This window comes from Phaethon lepturus, unplaced genomic scaffold (genome assembly GCF_000687285.1).
Source record: "Phaethon lepturus isolate BGI_N335 unplaced genomic scaffold, ASM68728v1 scaffold27371, whole genome shotgun sequence".
Lineage (NCBI taxonomy): Eukaryota > Metazoa > Chordata > Aves > Phaethontiformes > Phaethontidae > Phaethon > Phaethon lepturus.
Genome location: NW_010518924.1, coordinates 48,882 through 68,955, shown reverse-complemented (window position 1 = coordinate 68,955; position 20,074 = coordinate 48,882). Strand labels below are relative to the sequence as shown.

The window sequence follows — 20,074 nt, the reverse complement described above, 5'->3', positions numbered from 1 at the left end:
CCGGGGGCTACCCGGCGTCAACTGGAGAGGCGTTTTTGGAGGCACTCGAGCAGAAAGTCTCTCTGGGGTTTGGATGATGAGTCAGGTCGGCATGGAACGGCTGAGCACATGCTGCTGGGGATGCTCCTGAAAAGAGGACCCTGGGCACCGGGGGAAGGGGAGGGACATCCAGGCAAGACATCCCCCGTGCTGCCCCAGCTGGGAGGCCCCGGGAAGTGCCCCCGCCCCAGCGCGGTGCCCCGGGCGGGATGCCAGCGGGCAACGCTGAGATTTTGCCCCGTCCCCACAGCTGCCGCTGGGACACCTGAATCTGTTTCACTGTGTTCAGGTGGGAAGTCATTTTCCGAAGAACCTGTGGGTTTTTTTTTTGCCGGGGCTGGAGAATTAAAGATACTTCCACCTCCTCCATTCTCAGTTGATCATCCCTGCAAATGCGTTGTTTTGGACACTTCAGCCTTTCTGCCTGGTTCATTTAACCTAAAACCGAGAGGCTTGCAGGCGACTGGAAGGATTTCCTTCTGCCGCAGGAGACTGGGGCCTTCCAGGCAGGTGCCTCTGCACGTGCCCAGACGCCAGAGACCCCTGAACCTCGTTCTCTCAAATGCCGGCTAACCCCAGCCAGACCTCCGACCAGCGAGGCGGAATGACGAAAGCTTTCGTCTGCAGATGGATTAGTCTCGACCCTCTTTCCAGCTTTGCTAACACATGAAACATCTGCTTTAAGAGGGAGAGGCTGGCGACAGCAGGAGCACACCGCTTCTGCGGGGAAAAAGGACTGGATTCAGTAACACAATAAAACTCATTCATGACACGAAGTAGAAAAATGGTACTGTTCAGCTTTGCTTACACATATGGTAAACCAACCTGGGTTTGGGAGTATAAAAACGAGTCAAAATACAGATTGATTCTGAAATCAGTTCTTTTTTTATCCTTTAAAACCATGGACAGGAATGTACAGCTCCAGAAAAACGGAGGCCAAACATACCGAACCAAAACATTTCCTGGGATGCTGTGTGACAGTTTTTTTAAGGTTATTTCCTTCCAACCACACTCAATCTAAAAGCAGCTTCCATTTGTAGTTAAAATAATCGTGGTACACATTGCACACTCCTTGAAAAACAATCTTTGTCATAGGCACTATGATTATTTTTCTTCTGTTTTTATTTCTGTTTTCACTGGTGAAAAAATAAACACAGTTGAAAATAAACAGCTTTCCCCCCCACTTCTTCAATGTGTTTAGGCTATGTAGTTAAGTGGATATTCTCTCCAGCTATTTAGATGAATAAACTTTAAGTTGGAGCATTCATTTCTGTGTTCTAAAAAAGGTTTATGTAGCTTTACATATATATATATATTATTCAGAAGCCCCAAATCCAACTCAATTGTTTATCAGTGATTTTATTGACAGCAGAATCAATTTTGTTCAAATCAAATAGTTGTCTTATTTCAGTGAATGGTTCAAGACTTTCAGCTGCTAAAAAGAAGGTTTCACAAGACTTACCCTATGCATTGAGAACACTCAGATTTCATGTCCACATTAGGTGCTGTTTCATGCATATCTACAGATCAGTTTTAAGGTAAACATAATTTTATGTGATATGGAAAAGATCTAGTGATCATTAAAGGAAAGCACAAAATCAGGTATAAATCTATAATAAACGTTTATGTATTTAAATGGAGCCTGATTGACTCTACTTGATAAGTGCTCAGCAAAAAGTCTGAAATACTGGATTTGTGACCACTAAGAATAGTTCTGGGAACCAGTCATTCCACTTTCATTTCTGGACATCATGTTTTTAACATGTCCTTGTTGACTAAATAGCAAGGGCTGAAAAACTATTTAACCAATGAATTAGGCACATGATTTGCAAAGGCAATTTTCCCCTTGCCGTTATTCCAACTAGCCCAGCTGGATATTCACAGTGAACAAACCACGTTTCCATCACCTTCGTTCCATTCTTAAGTGCTTTTGGTACGGGTGTTTGCTCCAGGCTGCATCAGCAGCCAGTGAGCGAGGAGTGCAGGGACCGCCCGGTCTTCTCGAGCTAACTAAGGACGACAGGCAAAGTGCTGCCGCCAGACCCTACCCACGAGGCTGGAAAGTTGCCCGTGAGCTCTAGTACCTCCCTAGAGCATGGGCGTCTGCACAGTGATGGGTTCTCTTTGTTCTCTAGAGACAGCTTTAAATTAACATAAACGCAAAACTACTCTACTGCTTACTGGAGAAACTGAAATGAAAATCACAACTTAGTTGCCCATCGATATGGGGAGGAGCCTTGTTTTAAAGGACTGTGATTTCTTTTTTTTTTTTCCCCCCAAGTCACCCTTTTATTTCAATCTTGGGAGAGCTTTTCATTTTTAGCTTAGGAGGCCTCCCCTACTGTGAAACCCAGTTCCTTGCATGGAAGGGCTTGTTCCTTCGAAGGGCTGAGCCTGCAGGATGCTCCCTGGAAGCCCAGAGAGAGCCGTACATGCTGTCCTGAGCGCTCTGAAAGTCCTTCCCGAGATACTACAAACCACCGGCAACTGAAAACCGGCCACCAGCTTGTACACATCACAGCCTGCAGATAAATGCCACCAAACCACAGAGAGTCACTTTAGCATTACCAGTCTGTGCAGACACTAGTGGAACCAGCTGGGAAGGTTTTTGGTAATTAGCCCTTACTGGTACCCTGCCCCCTCTGCAGAGAAGGCAGAGCACACTTCTGGCCTCAGCTTTGCCTAATGTTTTAAATGTTTTTAGGTACATCAGCTCTTGGAAGAAAGGAGGTTTCTTAGGAAGAAAGACAGACTTAGACAAGCATGCACAGACAGAACCTGCTCAGAATAACACTCCCCTGCCAGGGCATCAGCTCCTCCTCTGAGGTCAGAATTTTTAAGACTTTGTCTCCCGAGCTGCTTTGGAAAAAACCCAACCATCATTAGCTGGGGTGAAAATGCAGACAGGATGAATTTGCCTTCGCTGCAAATACAGAGAACCAGTGCCATCGATTCTTAGTTCATATTATTTCATTGCGATTTAATGAGAGGAGCCTCCACACAAGTCAGCGCTGACACCGGGCTGTTGGTACCGTCACTAGCGGCGGAGCAGAAGGCACCCCGCGGCGGGCCGGCTTTAGAGGGGAGCACAGGTTAGCACTGCCAAGGCGGAAACCTGGGTTTTATTTCAGTCAGCTCAGCTGCCGAGCACCATAAATATCTTCCTCTGGGAGCCTCATTCCCTTTACTTTAACAGTCCTTTCAGTGAAACAGCTGCCACTTGTACAACGCCAGAGTCTTACCTGGAAGTTTTACGCAGTCCATTTTTTCGATGCAAATATACTGGTTTTATTTACCTTTCCATGTAAAACCCAAAGCTGCCATTGATGTGCACAGAAATCTCCAGCATTTTATGGGCAATTTGATACATAAAAGAAATCACTTGAACATGCTTCTCAGAGAATGGTTAGAATGGTTTGGGTTGGAAGGGACCTTTAAAGGTCACCTAGCCCACTCCCTGCAATGAGCAGGGACACCTTCATCTAGGTAAGGAGAGAAACGTGAAACACAAATCTTACCCATGCCCTATTATCGTGATGTAAATCTAAATATTTGTAATTTACATTTGTAACATCTAATTTTTTAAAAAATAGTTGACATAATGCAAGCATTTCAAGTATAGATGATTTTAAAAAAATCATAGAAGAAATTTTACTTTTTTTTTTTTTTTGAGAAGTCTCTGCTTCCAAAATTCAACACTTCAAAGGGTCCCAGAATTTGGAAATCACTAAATTAAAAACCAAACTAGTTTTTTGACCACAGTTTCACTGACATGAGAGAGCTCTGAGAAAGAAACAAAAGTAAGGCCAGTTTCTTAGATAACATGACCTGGCCCAACTCAAAATCCATCCTCTTCACCCATGGAAAAAGCTGTGCCATAGCCAGGAGAAGCTCCCTACCAACTTCTCACAGTGTGCACCTTGCTGGGGTGGTGGGGCTGCTGCTACCAGCTGCTGCTTCCTCCATCAAGAACAGTCAAAATCTCAGCTATTTCTATGACGTTCAAGTTCAGCATATGGCTCCAATCTTAGTATCAATTGGTAGATTTTTGAAGAAAAGACATTGAGTATTCATACCTCTCTTCTTTTTTGGGGATACTCATTTATTCTTTCCTGCAAGAGATCAGAGATAATCTAAAGCAAATGAGTTCAACTTGAGTCAGAAAGCCAAAGTGAAATGTATACTGCATCTCTGCCCTGCTTACGCTGACATATGCGATGCTTGCCTCAGCTCTGTGTAAGAGTAAGGCTTACGTTATGAAAGAAACTTCATCTTAATGTACTGTCAAGCAAGGGAAACTCTAAGCTTGAATTCTTTTAAAAAAAAGGACTTAGACATATTACTGCCATGACTTGTATGATGGCCTCATTGAGTATTCTTTCATTTCCCTGATGCATCTCGATAACCTTCAGTTACTACTGTTTATTTCAGAGAAAGCAAGGAACTACCTTTTTATTTTAGAATATTAATTATTCTTTGTATTCTTTTCTAGTCTTGTATTATTATTTGTGTTTTTAGTTTCCAAATTATTTACAGAACTGAGAGCTCTCGTTCTATATTCCTTCAAAGGAAAACATACATTAAAACAGTAATATTTGCCATGTAAGTCTTAATTTTATGAACTTTAGCATTATTTATATTACATAATTTAATGCAATGCATGTTAGAGGTCTTAACCTTTGGAGACATTTCAGTATTAAGAGGCAGAAAGTCACATCTAAAGCTGTAGCTCAGGACACTTAGATGACCTCTGGTCTTTGGTACTCTGAAAGAAGTCAGAGGCTTCTGGTCTGAAATCTCACAGTACGTCCCAGTGCTGGGCAGGAGAACCTGAAGAGCACGGCTGATGCGGAGACTGGAAGCATTGATACTGGCCGATGCGAAGGAACGGCAGGAAAACGCCTTGCAGCACAGGCTGCATAAACCCTTCTTCAAGGGAAAGATTTCCTGTTAAGTCTACCCAAAGCAGACAAATGTTAGGTGTATAAAATTTTGAACGTTTTAGGCCTTAAATTTACTCAGCAGACATCCCAAATCTTAGACTGTTAGTTATGCTCCTGATTCTGAGGGCAAGGTAAAACTGAACATGAATAAAGATGCTGAACCATTGCAAATTCAGTGATTTCAGTAAAACCAGAGTGGGCATAGGACGGCACAGAAGTGGGCCTTGCAAAAGCAAGGAATAAGGATGAGAGTACATCAATGCCCAGTCACTACAGTGATGTGGTACAGACTATGGTCACTGTTAAGGAAAAAAGAAATATAAATCGCATGTAGGTCTCCTCCTGATGGTGTTAGAGAATATATTACTAAAAGCTACAGTACAAATACAGGGCTGATATATGTTATATCCTATACTTTATTTACATTCTTCAGTCATCAATAAAAACTTCTCCATTATAGCTCTAAAATATTAAGAGATTCTCATAGCAAAAAAAAAAAAAAAAAAAAAAAATTATAGGTTATCTTGCTGTGGTTTTACCTTGTTATTTATTTGGGGAAAAAGTTTCACAAGAACAGCCTTGCGGGGTACTAGGAAATTACTCCTTTTTACAGGACTGTTGACCAAAGAGAAGACTGCTAAATTGTTTCAAAAAAGTAAGGCTGAGTGCAGCCTGTCCGTGTCGCATCATCGCTGTCTCTGCAGCAGGCATTGGAAACCATGCTGTAATAATAAAGCATCAAAACATAATTATCTTTGTTCCAAGGGACAGTACAAGCATTATGAATTTGGGAATTTCTGTCCTTTTCCCTTTTCTCAAATACTACCAACACGGTCATTAATAAATTCAGTTTGTTCATTTTTTTTGGCAGTTTCAACAGATAAACAACTCTATTGGTTTTTGCTATTAAGATGAAAGCACTTTTACCCCCTGTGGATGACTCTTTCCTTCTCCACTGCGACTTTCTCCAGTTCTAGGCTACAGCGATGACCTTCCGCTGCCATTAATATATTCTGTGACTATTTCTTGCAGGAGACTACGGATTCCTATGGCCCAATCCTCTAATTGCTATGTAATAAAATTGAAAAAAAAAACCCAAACCACTTATTAGTAAGTTTACTGCTGTTGCAGCTATTTCATTTATATGTCATATTGGAATTGCGCTATTTAAAATACAAAAATCCTGTTTGATACAATGATTTCGAAGTGCCATATCTAAAACCTGAAAACCGTCGCAGTGTTTTCATGTGAGTAGACATCAAAACAAAGGAAGCATAATCTCGCTATGAACTTACAGTAATAATGCAGTACAAAAGAAAAAATTCTTGCATCATCTTATATTTTCAGCAAGATAAAGAACTATATTATTCTATGAATAATTTTAAAATATAATTTAGATAAAACTTGTTCTCTTTGAGGAAATCTAACAGTCCAGCATCTGGACCACAAAAAGGGACAGAGATGGCCTTTAAGACTATGTGTCAGACAATACAGATAATGGGATCCCCAGGGCTACTGAAATAAAATAAAAAAAAAAAAAAATCACGAAAGATAAATCACAAAAGCTGAAATATCTATACTAAATATTTGCTTTTTATCAACCTGCTTGAAGATGAGCATTTTAAATTAATGCCAAGATAATAAATCATTTTATAAGCTCATTGTTTTCCCAAGTGAAAAATGGTTTATAGGGAAATTCCATTTTATTGAAAGGCAATTGATATTAATGCCATTTTCAAAGCCAGTTTTTATTCCAGGTCTGCTCCTTCAAGCTTGAATTTTATTTACTGCAGCTAGGACTCTGCATTCTTCTTTGGTATTCATTTTCATAATTTCTTATAAGAGTAAGAAATGTTCAAGTAAAGTCCAAAATTAGACTAAAGCAAGCTGGGGATGAATTGGGAAGAATCCAGATTTTCTCCCTACTTATGTGAGAAGTAGACATTAATTATCTGATTGAACATTTTGATTCAGGAACATATCTAGCATGTGTCTGGTCATAAGCACATGCCATCGTCTCACTGTTTTTTTCCAAAATTTAAACCTGAAGCTATAGGATTTTGATGAATAACATTGGAATTAGCCACATGGTGGTAAATTCATTGCTGTTAGAGCCTGGGCAGTGATACTCAGCCCTTGTAAAAGATAGACCTGACAAACCAGTCACTTGGCCAACAAACCTTGCACCGTATTCTAGTGAGGGTGTTCACACACTGATATGAATGTGATTTTCAAAAGCAAAATGAAGGTAGCTCCATAAATCAGTGTGGAAATGCTTACACCATGTGGTAGGCTACTAAGCGTTGTGACACTACATTGGACATTGAGTAGAAGAGATTTGGGACATGATCCTCTATTAATATAAACTGTCATTATTTCCTTAACTACATCAGCTGAGAGTGTGGCTAGATACCAAAAGCATTCTGAAAGAGCTTTTTTTCCATGGATGCATTTGTTGATCTAAACATGACCCTGCAAGAATTAGAACGTTTCAGGTCATGGGTGTGCTGAAGAGTTTTTCAGTGGTTAACGCTATGAAATGTGCCCACACTCACCTATATTTCCATTTCAAATGCTGGGATCATTCTACTGAGGTTTTTTAGGGTTATTTTGGATTGTTTCGAAGAAATTCTATACAGAAGAAAAAGAAAAAAGATCAGGATACACACCTCTCACATTATTCGGCCCCACAGTATTATGCTGAAGAGACACGGGCTTTCTCTGTTCAGTTCAGAGAAAGTCCAATTTATTTAATTAGCTGTTTTCCCAGTTTACTCGAGTGTAATGCTGCATGTGTGAATTTTCACACCAGACTACACTTGGAACTTCACAGGTCAGATATAATTTTTAATTACTTAACAGGTAAATGACTGAGTTCAGAGCCTCTTTTAGGGGGATTACAGTCTGTTTCCAAGGCTGGGAACAGATGTAATTTTAGGAATGAACTGCATTTTGGACTGATATCCCTTCCGATCCACTGAGTTCAATGGGACCATAGGGGTCTGGAGTAAAGCAAAATTTGGCCTACCATTTCGACTGTTTCAGTACAACTTTCTTTTGTGTCCTCTACATAATTAATTGCCAGACAGAGAAAATGTTGTCCCATTCACTGCAAAATAGGAGAGTCCGCAGAGGAAAATAGTTGCATTAGAGAAACACACAAATGACATTAAGGCTACCTAGTTTGATGTTATTAAACCATTTTCGTTTCCTCTGCAAACAATGACAGTTTCAATAGAATCTGAAGCGATACTCTTAACAAATAATACACTAGTCTGTCATATGGTTAATAGTAACGTCTCTCTATTCAAACATGCTGAAAACTGAATAGAACAGTTAACATATAACAGTCACACATCCTTTGCTGAGTACAAGATCGCATCTCTAACATGAACTGAAGATATCCTCACCATTTCAGATCTTCATCTGCCATTCAGTCAAGCATTTAATTCCCTTAAGTACATCGCTCTTCCCCTTTTTCTGGATCTTTCGGGGGTGCTGAGTGAGCACATTCTCTCCATAAAGGCATTGCTTATGATATGGTTCTTTCTTCAACAGAAATCTTGCCGTGTGTTTCCAATGCTGCCAAAGGTGAATTTGCAGAGTTTGGTAGGATTTGGGGGTGAGAAGGCTTGGCATATGGATTGCAAAAGATTTAGATTTGAGACACCTATTATGGGGAGGATTCTGCACTTTACTGCAGAGAAACCATCTCTTGATGAAATTAATGGTGAGCAATTAAGAATTATGATCACACTTCACAAATTATTGAATCAGAGCTTTATATAGTAGCCAGTTTTTATATTACAGGTATGTTCACAGGGCTTATGAGCAGAGGCAAACTCACTTTGCTCATGTCCTGAGCTGGCAGGATGTAAACAGCGTTGACAGAAAAGTCACACGACTGTAGGGATGCAAAGCTGAGCCCCACCTAATGCACTTCGTCTTTCAGAGGGTTTATTTGGTGTGGGCTTGGGGCCATACCCACTGCAGCCAGCTCACCTCATGCAGAGTGAGATTGTGCCCAGCCACAACACATTGCAGAAACACATCAGGGTGAGACCACTCCTCATGGAGATCCCACCTTACTGCTACAACAAAAGCTCTGTGTCTTTGAAGAAGGGTGTCCGAACGAGGAGTGCTCCATCCTGGGGCATAAAGCATAGTTTGCCCTCAAATATATTTTTATTGAAAACACACAGCAAAGATTACAGCCATAGAAAGTTCTGTAAACAAGACAATTTCATCAACCTTATCTTAAAAAAAACCCAAATAAAACCGCAAAAGAAACCCAAAATAAGACTTGCTGAATGAAGACTGTGAATAGTAATTTTTTTTACTGCCTTTTTTAACAAAAAAAAATTACATACACCTTCAGCATTTCTGTTCCAAATTTACTTGACAGAGGTTAAAATATTGCTTTATTCTGACTCAACATACAGCAGCACTGTGTGATCAATTGTGCTATTTTGGTAATTCTTGAGACTTGTGAACTGAAAAGTCTGGGGCACATTAATAAATTTAACAATTAATTTGCTGCAAAGGAGTATTTTAATAAATTCTGTATATACTGTAAATTTGTTTTTAATCACTCTTCTGACATTAACCAGGGAAGACTATTTAGCAATTATTTATTATAGTTAATTTTCTTTTTCCCCATGAATAAGAAGACATTTTAATACTAATAAAAACAGTAACATGTGTGTCAGTGAACCAAATTCATTGCATTATTGGCAATTTATGGGATGGAGAGAGACTCGAAAGCAAATGCAAAAAATGCTTATAATGGGATTGGGATACAGCAACCAGGAAATGACATTTCTTCTCTAAGGCCTTGATCTCCTGCAGGGAGTGATTTCGTGGAAACCATCTGCTCTTATATAGCCCCATTCGAATCAGATCTGTGCATGCTTGTGGGTCTGCCCATACTGAACCATCTGCAGGGTAGAAGCTTTAAAGTTCACAAGCCTAAGCCATGATTAATTAAAGTGACTGGAAAACTGAAAGCGGGAACAAATTAGGGCAGCTTGGACACTTACCGGCTGGATTTTGATCATATTGGATCTCCCTGACTCTTCTCTGAACAACCCACAATAAACAGTAAGTTAAAAAAAATACACACACACTCAGAAGTGCTCCTTGAGGGCTTATAAATGCCTTCAAAGTATAAGAGTTTAGAAATGTTGAAGGGTCAGTAACAAACAACAGAATTTAAGTTCCCACTCAAAAAAACCCAAACCAAAAACCAAACCTGTCGTAATACACACTTTTGCACTTTCTCTTGTTCTTCCTCCCTCTCCACCAAGGCAGCTCTGATGATAGGCAAAGCTCAGAAGATAGTGCAGCCGCAGGCCCGTGACCACTGCATCTCTACAGAGCCCAATCCCACTCCACACTTGGCCAAATCCAAAGCTCCTAAATTTTTCCATTGACTTCTTAGGCTGACTGACACATTAAAGTAAGGTTGAGAGTTAAGCATCTGGCTCAATTTAGGGATTTACTGTCATTCCACAGTAGGTACCAGACCTCAGAAGTAGATGTCTGCATGCCTGTTTCCATGGTATGAACCTGGAACCAAGAGGAGACAGGGAGAGGGGACCGGGTCTGTGCCAGGGTCACGGGACTTGCTCCTTGGGGTCTGAATCCCTGGCCAGCAGCTCACTGCTGTGTTGCCCTGAAACCAGAAAAGGAATTCAAGAATGGTCTTGGCCTTTACTGAAAAAAAGATGCATAGCCTAAGCCTTTGGACAGCTGAATGGGACCATGGTACAACGCTCTGTGACTGAAACTGCATGTGTAATCCTGCCTAGAAAGCACCTGATGTACGCTTCATCCCTCCTGGAACTTTTCCCTTAAAAAAATATTTTGTTAAAAAACACTATGATATGAGGGCGATTGACTATTTGGTTTCTTCTAAGTAGATGCTCTTAAATTAATGCATATAAATAATTTGTATTTAATTTCCTCCCTTCTTGTTTAGCAAAGCATCGAATGCACAGATCTCGTTTCCCCTCCCACAACCCCCACACAAAGTCACTTGATCAATACCGAGTCTCTTTGCGTTTCGCTTTTTAAGACAAATTGTGCCTCTTGCTCTGACTTGGCCACAGGGCTCATGGGCAGAAAGGCCGTGTTTTCGCTCGTGCTGCTCTCTGCTTCTACACTTGCCAGTTCATAGTCCTCCGACTGCCTCACGTCCGTCAGAATCCGAATCTGCTCCTGCACAGTTTCTAGCAATATTTTCACTTCGTGTTGTTCTGCTATAAGACAATTACTGACTGGGGAACTCACATTGACAAGTTCAGCTGAATAGGAGTTTTTGCACCATTTGATGCCTGTTACTTCAGAAACATTTTGCATTTGCATGCAGGCTTCGTCCAAGCCCACAGACGGGATGATGGGAACAGAGTTGGCCCTTGAAGATGAATAGGCGACCGAGTCGTTCTGATCCACGTTATTAAAATAAGAGCTTGTCTCTCTTGAAGGCAGTTGCATATTTATTGAAGTATTCTGAGGAGTTTTTATACCACTGGATGAATACCTGGAAAAGAGAAAAAGGTTGTTTTTATTGTACATCAGACGGTCAGATGCGACTGGCAGCAGGAACGCTGTGTGAGACTCAGTGAACTGTGCTGAAGAGACACATGTCATTTTTCCCTCACACTAGGAGCACTTGGTAATAGTGTGGCCCTGGGGAAAACAACAGACTCTGGAGACCTGCTTTTGATTCTCGGATCTGCTGGTGGCACACCACTGCTTTTCCCTCAGTCTCATTTTGCCCACCAGTATATGAGAATAATGACAATTCCTTTTAAAAAGATTTCAGGAGTTATACTGTATTATTAATTTTCTTTGAAATGAAATTTGAAATTCCATTCCTGTGTTCCTAACTGGGGAAATGGATTGATGCTTTCTTTGACATCAGAACTCTCAATATCAAATGGCTATTTTAGGAAAACACCTAAAGGTGCAGGAGTAGTCTTTTATTTACACAGAAATGATTGCCTGTGCTTCCCCTTCAAACAAGCAGAGCATCTAACTGCAGCACACCTCTGAAAAACGTATTTTTTTCAACAGCCCATACTCCTAATGTTGGTCTGATTTGTTTCCTTAGATCTCATCTGGAAATAGAGCTAATATATTAGGCTTGAGCAAATGTCTGTGTTTTCTTGATATTGTAAACCCGTGTTTCAAAAATATTCCTTTATCCTCCATTAATTCATATCATAGCATGATTTTATTTATTTTGAGGCAACTTTGGTGAATTTTTATCAATATTTCCATTTTGTTTCAAAGCCAAATTCATTATTCTGATCAGAAAGTGTTTTCATTTACAGGAAACATTACAGGAAATACTTAAAAAAAACAAAAATGGAAAGTATACTAAATATAAAATAAAGGAAACAATGAAAAAAAAAAAGATGTTTCCCATCTGAGAAGTAATATTACTAGAAATTTGGTGCTCTAAAAGCTACTATATCTACTAGTCATGATTGCCAAGGACCACAGACATCCCCTCAGCACCGTAACATATTTTATTTATAATCAGCTTTGTGATTATATCATTATTTAATAAGGCAAGCTAATGGTGAAGTCTAATATGTTTTATCCATGGATGAGGAAAGCAACATTTAGATCTGGTGTGGAAGCAGGTGCTTTGAGCTCTGACTTGGAGGGTATTTTTCTGAAAGCTGCTTAAGCCTGCTGGACTTCACTAGGGATATCCTCCTACTCATACGTGCCTTGCTGCTATTTATCAGCAGAAAGAGAACTAGGGAAAAGAAAGTGAATTGCACGAAACAGCCATAGTCCAATATTAGCGCACAACGCTAACTAACTGGAAAGGCTTCCTCTGGCCCCATCCTCCTGGCGCGCTGTCAGACAGGAGAGAGAGGAGGAGATATCTCTAGGCTCATTTCCAGCAGAGCGCCGCTGACTTGTAATTAACTCGTCTGTGGCGGCACCGTGTTTGTACAACTGCTTGACACATTAACCTGTACATGTGCCCGCATGCAGTCCCTGTACAAAAACTCTCCAGGCATCCCCAAAAGACCAGAAAACACAGCTGGGACCTCTGCGATAAGGAGGGGATGTTGTGATCTTTGCTGCTATCTGATGGAAAGAGATACTGCTTTGGGAAGTGGGACCCAGGAGAATAACATAGCAAGCGGCTTTTTTGGATACGTGCTAGAACTTCTTGTGCATGCTGTACCGCTGCACTTACGTTTTACGTCTCAGCCAGCTGAGACGCAGCGTTTGGTTAATTACATTTGCACTACACACTCCTAGCCGTTTATGGAAGGCCTTTTTAGAACAGTTTTCAAGAATCAGTATGAATTAAATACTGACGAGGGATATTATTCCCGAGGAAGGACAATTAAAAAAAAATAAATAAAAACAAAACAGTGCAGACCTTTGGGTTGTGCCCATTCTTGTTTCCTTTGCTTATTATATAATTGTTCAAACGACTATAGCTGGAGAGATCGCATCAGTTGCATTATTCCCTTTTTTGGTAATTCAGGCCCTAAATATATTCTGGGCTGCACCCTGAAAACAAAGGGAGTGAATGTTTTTAATGAATTTCACATGCAATGGCTGTATTATATGGATGATATATAAGCAAAACCAAGAAAAGACTGAATTAGAATGGATTTGGTGAGAACAATAACATTTGCCAATTTCATAGTAGAGATTCAATTATTCTTGGTATTTTGAAAACTAAGTGGCAGCAACAATAACATGTAACACAATGCCTGGCATACTTCCATAATATTTTTTGAAGTACAGATAGACACACCAATTTTATGCCAGAATGTTTCTGCCCTGTGCTCACAGGGCTTTCAAAGGAGGACAGAGGTTGAATTAAAGCACATGCACTGCATGCAATAGGCAAGGTATTAAACTAGTAGGGATATTACATCTAAACCATGTGAAACTCAGCGGTTTAATTACAAACTGATCCACGCTTCTACTTGTGACATCAGACTGCTGCTGTTTTCAGTAGACTGAGACTTACACCTATAATTGCAGAATCTTAATTACATTTTCCTATCATTAACCTTCCCAGAACTATAGTTCCTCCTAAGATATGTTTTTTATCTAAAAAATGATTTTGTCTGAATAAATTCATTCATGTGCATGTATTTCAAAGTGCAGCTCTCTCTCCGACCTCTTCCTAAAACCAAGCGAAAAAAGAAATTCAAACATCTATAAATATGCAACAGTAATGATATTATACTCACACAGTGTTTAAGAGTCTAAATTAAAGAATGAAACTGAAGCATAATAATTTTACTGCCTCCTTAAAACAGATACTAAAGAGAGACAGAAGAGATCAGAACTTAAAATACAAAATGTTTTTTATTTAGCATAGTACCAATAGCTTTGCTATAAGCCCTGTTGCTATAGGTGTTCAGTATTCAGGCCTGACGACAAGGTGCATTAAGCTGAATAAGAGTCATTCCAGCAGTGTTACCAGGCTCTGGTTCAGCCTTGTAAGCACACATACCTATATAGACACACCCCGTTTTCTACCTGCAGATAAGACAGGTTTGGTGGTGTATACCTAAACACATTTGTATCTTTAAGTGTACACGTTCACAGGCTGTAAGGCACTACTACTAACACTTCAAACCGAGTAACGCAAACAGCTGTCACGGAAAGCATGCGATCAAACCCTGTCCACTTAACCGCGTGTAAACTCGTGACACCCTCAGGGACTCGAACTGGTCTCAGATGTGACTGGCATGGGGATGATTTGTTTTCTTTAAGCCCCTCATTTCAAGCAGGTTTGTCTAGTCCTTCAGGTAGCATACTGATTAAGTAACTGATATTAGCTGTATCTGACAAATAATAGATGATGTTGCAAATAATGAGATCTGGTGCTTCTTGAAGGCAGCAAAAGCTTTGTTCTCAATGTGGGATGGGAAGAGGAGCACTTTAACAGGACTAGACAAAAACTAATCAGGTAAATTAGCCTCTTTTCTTCCAAATACAAACATACAAAATCTGACTAAACTTCAGCCAGAGCTGCCGATGGATGAACTTCAGAAGGCTCACAGAATTAGGGAGCTAATCCACTTTGATTTGTGCATCCCTAGAGGGAAAAATGGAGGTGAAAAGGAAAGATGGAGGTGAAAAGGAAAGAAGGAAAGCGTGTAACTCCTGCAGGGAACAAGGGAACTTTTCGTTTGGGCTGGAAATCTAATGAGAATACCAACACTACAAAACTAGCAGATATTTAGATGGTAAAAAGCCATGTGATTTTGGGGAAACCTCTTTGTAAGTTAGAAGAATTCCACTTAAAAGTAAAATTAGTGAATTCTTTTTAATTTTTGTTCAGAGATAAGATATGTACTTGTATTTTGGTTGAAGAGATTATTTCATCGCTGCCACACTAAATAAGTTGCAAAAAGTTTTGTTACGCTCTTAGAAGACTTAATTTTCATAAAAACCATCATCAGTAAAATATTATAATAAAATAAGATCAAAGAATTGCTTTTGTTTTCATGCCTAGCATTGACATTTTAGAAATTCACTTCCATGGGTACTAGTTGAAGACTTTTGGTATCGTATTTGTGATAGACACAGACTGCTGTCACAAGACCAGCTGTTGATGCTCTCAGAGGACTCCCTCAGGGAAAGGTCCCATCATTAGAGTCGGTATATGAAGATCTAATTCTACAGACATCCCTAACACACAAAATATGGGTGAAGTGCTTTAGTGGACTGAGGTCAGAAGGGGTCACTGCCTGATCCAAACACCAACCTTTTGCAGAACTTCAAATTTAAAGTATAGGCCAATACAAGCTGATACTTGCAACTGATTTCCTAGAGAAGAGTAAATACAACTACCCACAAGGCAGCTCTGCCATTTTCGACCTCACTTCTCAACCTAGGGAGAGGCTGCAGCACTCTCCAGAGCCCGTGTAACAAGACACTGCCATTGAAGAGGGAAAGCTGCTAGCCTGCCCCTCTCAGGAAGGGTTGCATTAGGAGTCACCATTTTGTAAGGAATTATACACAGTTTATCGCACAAATGAACAATAATATATTTACTGCAGGAAGTAATAAACAAGTTTTTCCTTAGAAGCAGCAAATAGTAACAATGAAAGAAGTATGAGACAAATCTGTACTTTTTAAAAGACGACACCAGACACCCAAACCTTTTGCTGCTTTGCTTTCTCCCTTCCTAGGTAAGCCCTGTTCTTGATCTGTCTTTCCTAATTACTGTGGCCAACTTTGTTAGGGAGATTCAGCTACAAAACGTTTAGTGAGCCAAGTGCCCCTCTCACAGAGTCCCCCCGACTGCTGCAGGCTGGAATGCACGGCGAGGGAGGCAACGACACACACGTGTAACAACACTTATTCTTGGTCAGCACTTTTAGCTGTCATTTCCCAGGAGGTCAGTGGAGAGTGATAAAAGCTCCTTTCTTCCCTGAGAAAATTAAACACGTAGGTGACCTCAGTTCTGCACTTCATAAAGCCAGTTCTGATATCAAAATGTACAGCTGCCTTCTCGCAGTGTAACTGTTCGCTTTAATGCACTTCGCTGAGACTTATACATGTCCAAATGAAACTGGTGTTGTTTTATTCCATTCCAGATATCACTCATAGTTTTACATATAATATATTTGCAGTGATTCTGGAAAGTCTTTGGAAATCTAGAGGGATATGTAAATATTATGCAAAATACCTCAGTAATTGCAAAAGACTTCAAAGGCAGCTGTAGGTGCTTGGGAGCACTTCTGAAATTCAGAGCTTATGTACAGCTGGAGCTCACATTCAGTATTCTAATAAGCTGAATTAAAAAAGGAAAAATATTGGATTCTTTGTGCATTTTCAAAGCAGACCTGTGCGAAGCCATCGGTCTTCAGTCTACAGCAAACACACTTCACAATGTACATAGATTTATTTAAAAAAACATGAAAGTTGGTCTTCTGAAATATTTTCTCTTATTTGCTGACGGGAGAAAAAAATGCTGTGCAAAAGTTACTAGAACATCACAGCACCGCTAGAAAAAGCATCAGTTATAAAGAGTAACCTCGCCAGTCACTTACAGTTTGTTCTAATCACTCCTTCTACAGCCTTCGAAAAGCTTAAAAAGGGCAGCCAGCCAAATAAAAACATATTACCTTCAAAAAGCCAGTATGCTGAAAACATTCTTCTGCTTTCAGTACTATAAACCCTGGACCCACAGTACACTACAACAGAGCTGGAAGGACCGTAACGGCAAAGCATATTAACCACATAACAGCAGCCACTCACAAATTGTCTCACTTACTCACCCGTGACAGGGTATTGTGTCCTGGTCTGTGATCCTTGACTCTTCTAGCTGTTGATAAGCTGGTCCTGTAATTCCATTGAACCTACCCCGAGGTAAGGGAGGAGTCCTCCGAAAGGCATTTCTATGTAGCATCCCACTTTTTTGTCCTGGGCTGCAGCATGAAGAGAGACTTCTAGGAACAACACCAAGAGTACAGCAAAAATTACCACAGCAAAAGCACAACTTCTGCAAAGTAAAGATTCAGGATTAATAACACATTGATTGCTGTTTTTATAAACTTTGCTGTGGTGGTCTACGACATCAGTAGAAATTCTCTATGGAACTATAATGCTATAATCCACAGTTAACTGCTGTTTATGCCGTATTTAATACATCACCTCTTTTCTAGGAAAGAGAAGAATCGCCTGGTTTATTAAATGTTTTCTTGTACTTGATGAAGGATGACTCTTTTTTTCCATGCTGCGTACCATAATGCTGCTATATAGAGTTGACGACTCAGACAGTATAATCAAACAGCACAGCCCCATCATACCTACAGCTGAGCTCAAAATCAGATCTTAAATTGAGAGCCCGTTATATTATCTATCAGTCTACAAGGTGCTGCTTCTGGATACAACATTAAATTGTGGAAAAAAATGTAAGTGAAGAATATGAGTGAAGCTTATGAAACTGCAGCTTGAAGAAACCATCTATGACATAAGTTTTCTCCACGTTGAACAAGATTTCTTTTCTATATTGTTTTATTCTTGTTTTATGTACTTATTGTTTTCTTGTTTATATACATTGACAAACAGTGTGTTGTTTCTTTATGTGATATAACACAAACTTGAATATGATAAAAAGAAGTAATAGTTTTCTACTTATTTTAGAAAATTGCTTTTGTAAACATTTTTGCAGTGTTTTGGAAGGAGAATAGATTTTTTCCATTTCGTGCAGGAATTAAAAGGTATCTAGAATCCATAGTTTTGGTATATTAACCATAAATAAAGATGTTGCCACTGCAAAAATAAGGGAACACAGAATTAAGGGAAGACATAACCTATTTCTACTGTTAAGAGTTTACAGTACTACATGGTGTGACTGGCTATTCATTTTTCCAGCTACTCCTATTTCTCTTGACATCTCCTGGGTTTCAGAAATGCATATGTATTACCTAATATTCTGTCACATCCTTAATGATATTTTACTATAGGTTTTGCAGATGCATTTTAAGAGTTATTATTTTTGGTTATGTGAATAATTTCAACTTCTGATACAACCCAGCTATGCAAAAGACTTTTGATAAGTTTGCATCTCTTTTCCTATTAGGACGTGACTTAAAAGCAATTTGCATTTTATACCTAGTGGGAACTTCATTTATATTTACGGCCACATCTACTCCCAAAGCAATTCTTGCTTGGACCAAGTATCTTGGACAAATTCTCTTGGAGTGTACCTTTCCATTAAAACTGAACTTTTCTCCCCAGAGTCAAAACATAAGAAATAAATTCACAGCCTCTATCCTACTGCTCAGGCTAGCAATGTTCCATCACAGTCTCTGCTCTGTTCTTTTCCACACTTTTACTTTCCTGGTGCTTTTTAACTGAAAAGATCAATAACCCATAGCAATAGCACTCCCTCAAGGATTTTCAATGCTTCCTTAAATAGATTTTTCCTTAATGATTAAGGAGGCCGTGAAAAAACTTTTTAAAAAACCTGAAGTACTGGCCTTTCTATTCTGAAGGCTGAGTTCAAATTGTGAGTTACAATTCATATTCTGTAAAACAACACTACCACATCACAAAACAATTGACAATTTCTGCTCAGGAAAGTCTGAGATTATTACAGCAGGGGATCTTAAAAGATTCAGAGGAATGAATAATTTGTGATGGATAATGAATTTCAGGGTTTTTTATTGACTGCAGTATATATACATCAATGTACTACATCCATCAACGTACAACAGAAGTCAACAAACTGATTAACTTAACAGACGTTAGACTGATTACAAATAGTTGAAAATAGAAAGGCATTCTTTAATTGTGGTTCGTTTGATACCCTTGTGCATCTTCCCTGTTGGATGAGAGCACATTCACAAAAGCTGTGCATTTGTAATAGACATAACTGCAACACCTACAAGTATACCCGAGATAATTGGTATAAACTGCCAATTTTTGTATATGCAAAGATGCATATAAATGACCTATCTGGACTTCCTTCAACTTGCACTGAAACTCTCGTTGCTACAGCTAGCACTAGACACTACAGGCTGCTGAAGGTGCATGGGCTGCTTAGACTGAAGGCATCTGGTACATGCCAACATCATCCTGCAATCACAGCAGCTCCAGCACCAACAGAGCTTCAGCAACCAATTTCTTGCTCATGTGAGGTTCTTATGCTTTCAACATTTCTGATAGAAAAAATGGAGGGGAAAATGAATTGAAATCATTTGTGGTCATGGACAAGACAAATTCTCTAGGAAGGACCAGGAAATATTTACAGACAGTGCAGCTGCAAGCTGCAGGGTAACACTCATTGCTTGAAACACCAAAGACAAGATAGTAACAATTTTTGTTAAAAGTTCTATGAAAAAGTAATTCCAACATAATAAAGTTTTTTCTTTTTCACAAAACTGCTATGAATGTCAGCATACTATTCCCAAAAACAATACAGTCCCTCTCAGGCTTCTGCTCTATTGCTCAGGTGAAGTGTTCCTCTCTCTAAGGCAAACAATGCCTTTCAGATCTCTTCAGGGAATTTATCTTCCTTCAGCCACCATTATGGTTTCTTCCTCCCTGTACTCCAGCCTAACTGGGTGAAAGAAACC

General features: G+C 39.6%; 1 protein-coding gene across 1 annotated transcript in view; it reads right to left on the bottom strand.

Moving 5' to 3' along the window:
• Positions 1–11,015: 11,015 nt before the first annotated feature.
• NRG3 (neuregulin 3) overlaps positions 11,016–20,074 on the bottom strand; it is a gene marked incomplete at its 5' end in the record, with an annotated part of 28,104 nt that continues 19,045 nt past the window's right edge. The window contains 2 exons of the mRNA XM_010296890.1: positions 11,016–11,523; positions 17,270–17,440. Of these exons, the coding sequence (XP_010295192.1) occupies positions 11,016–11,523; positions 17,270–17,440 (679 nt within the window). The remainder of the gene's footprint in view (positions 11,524–17,269; positions 17,441–20,074) is intronic.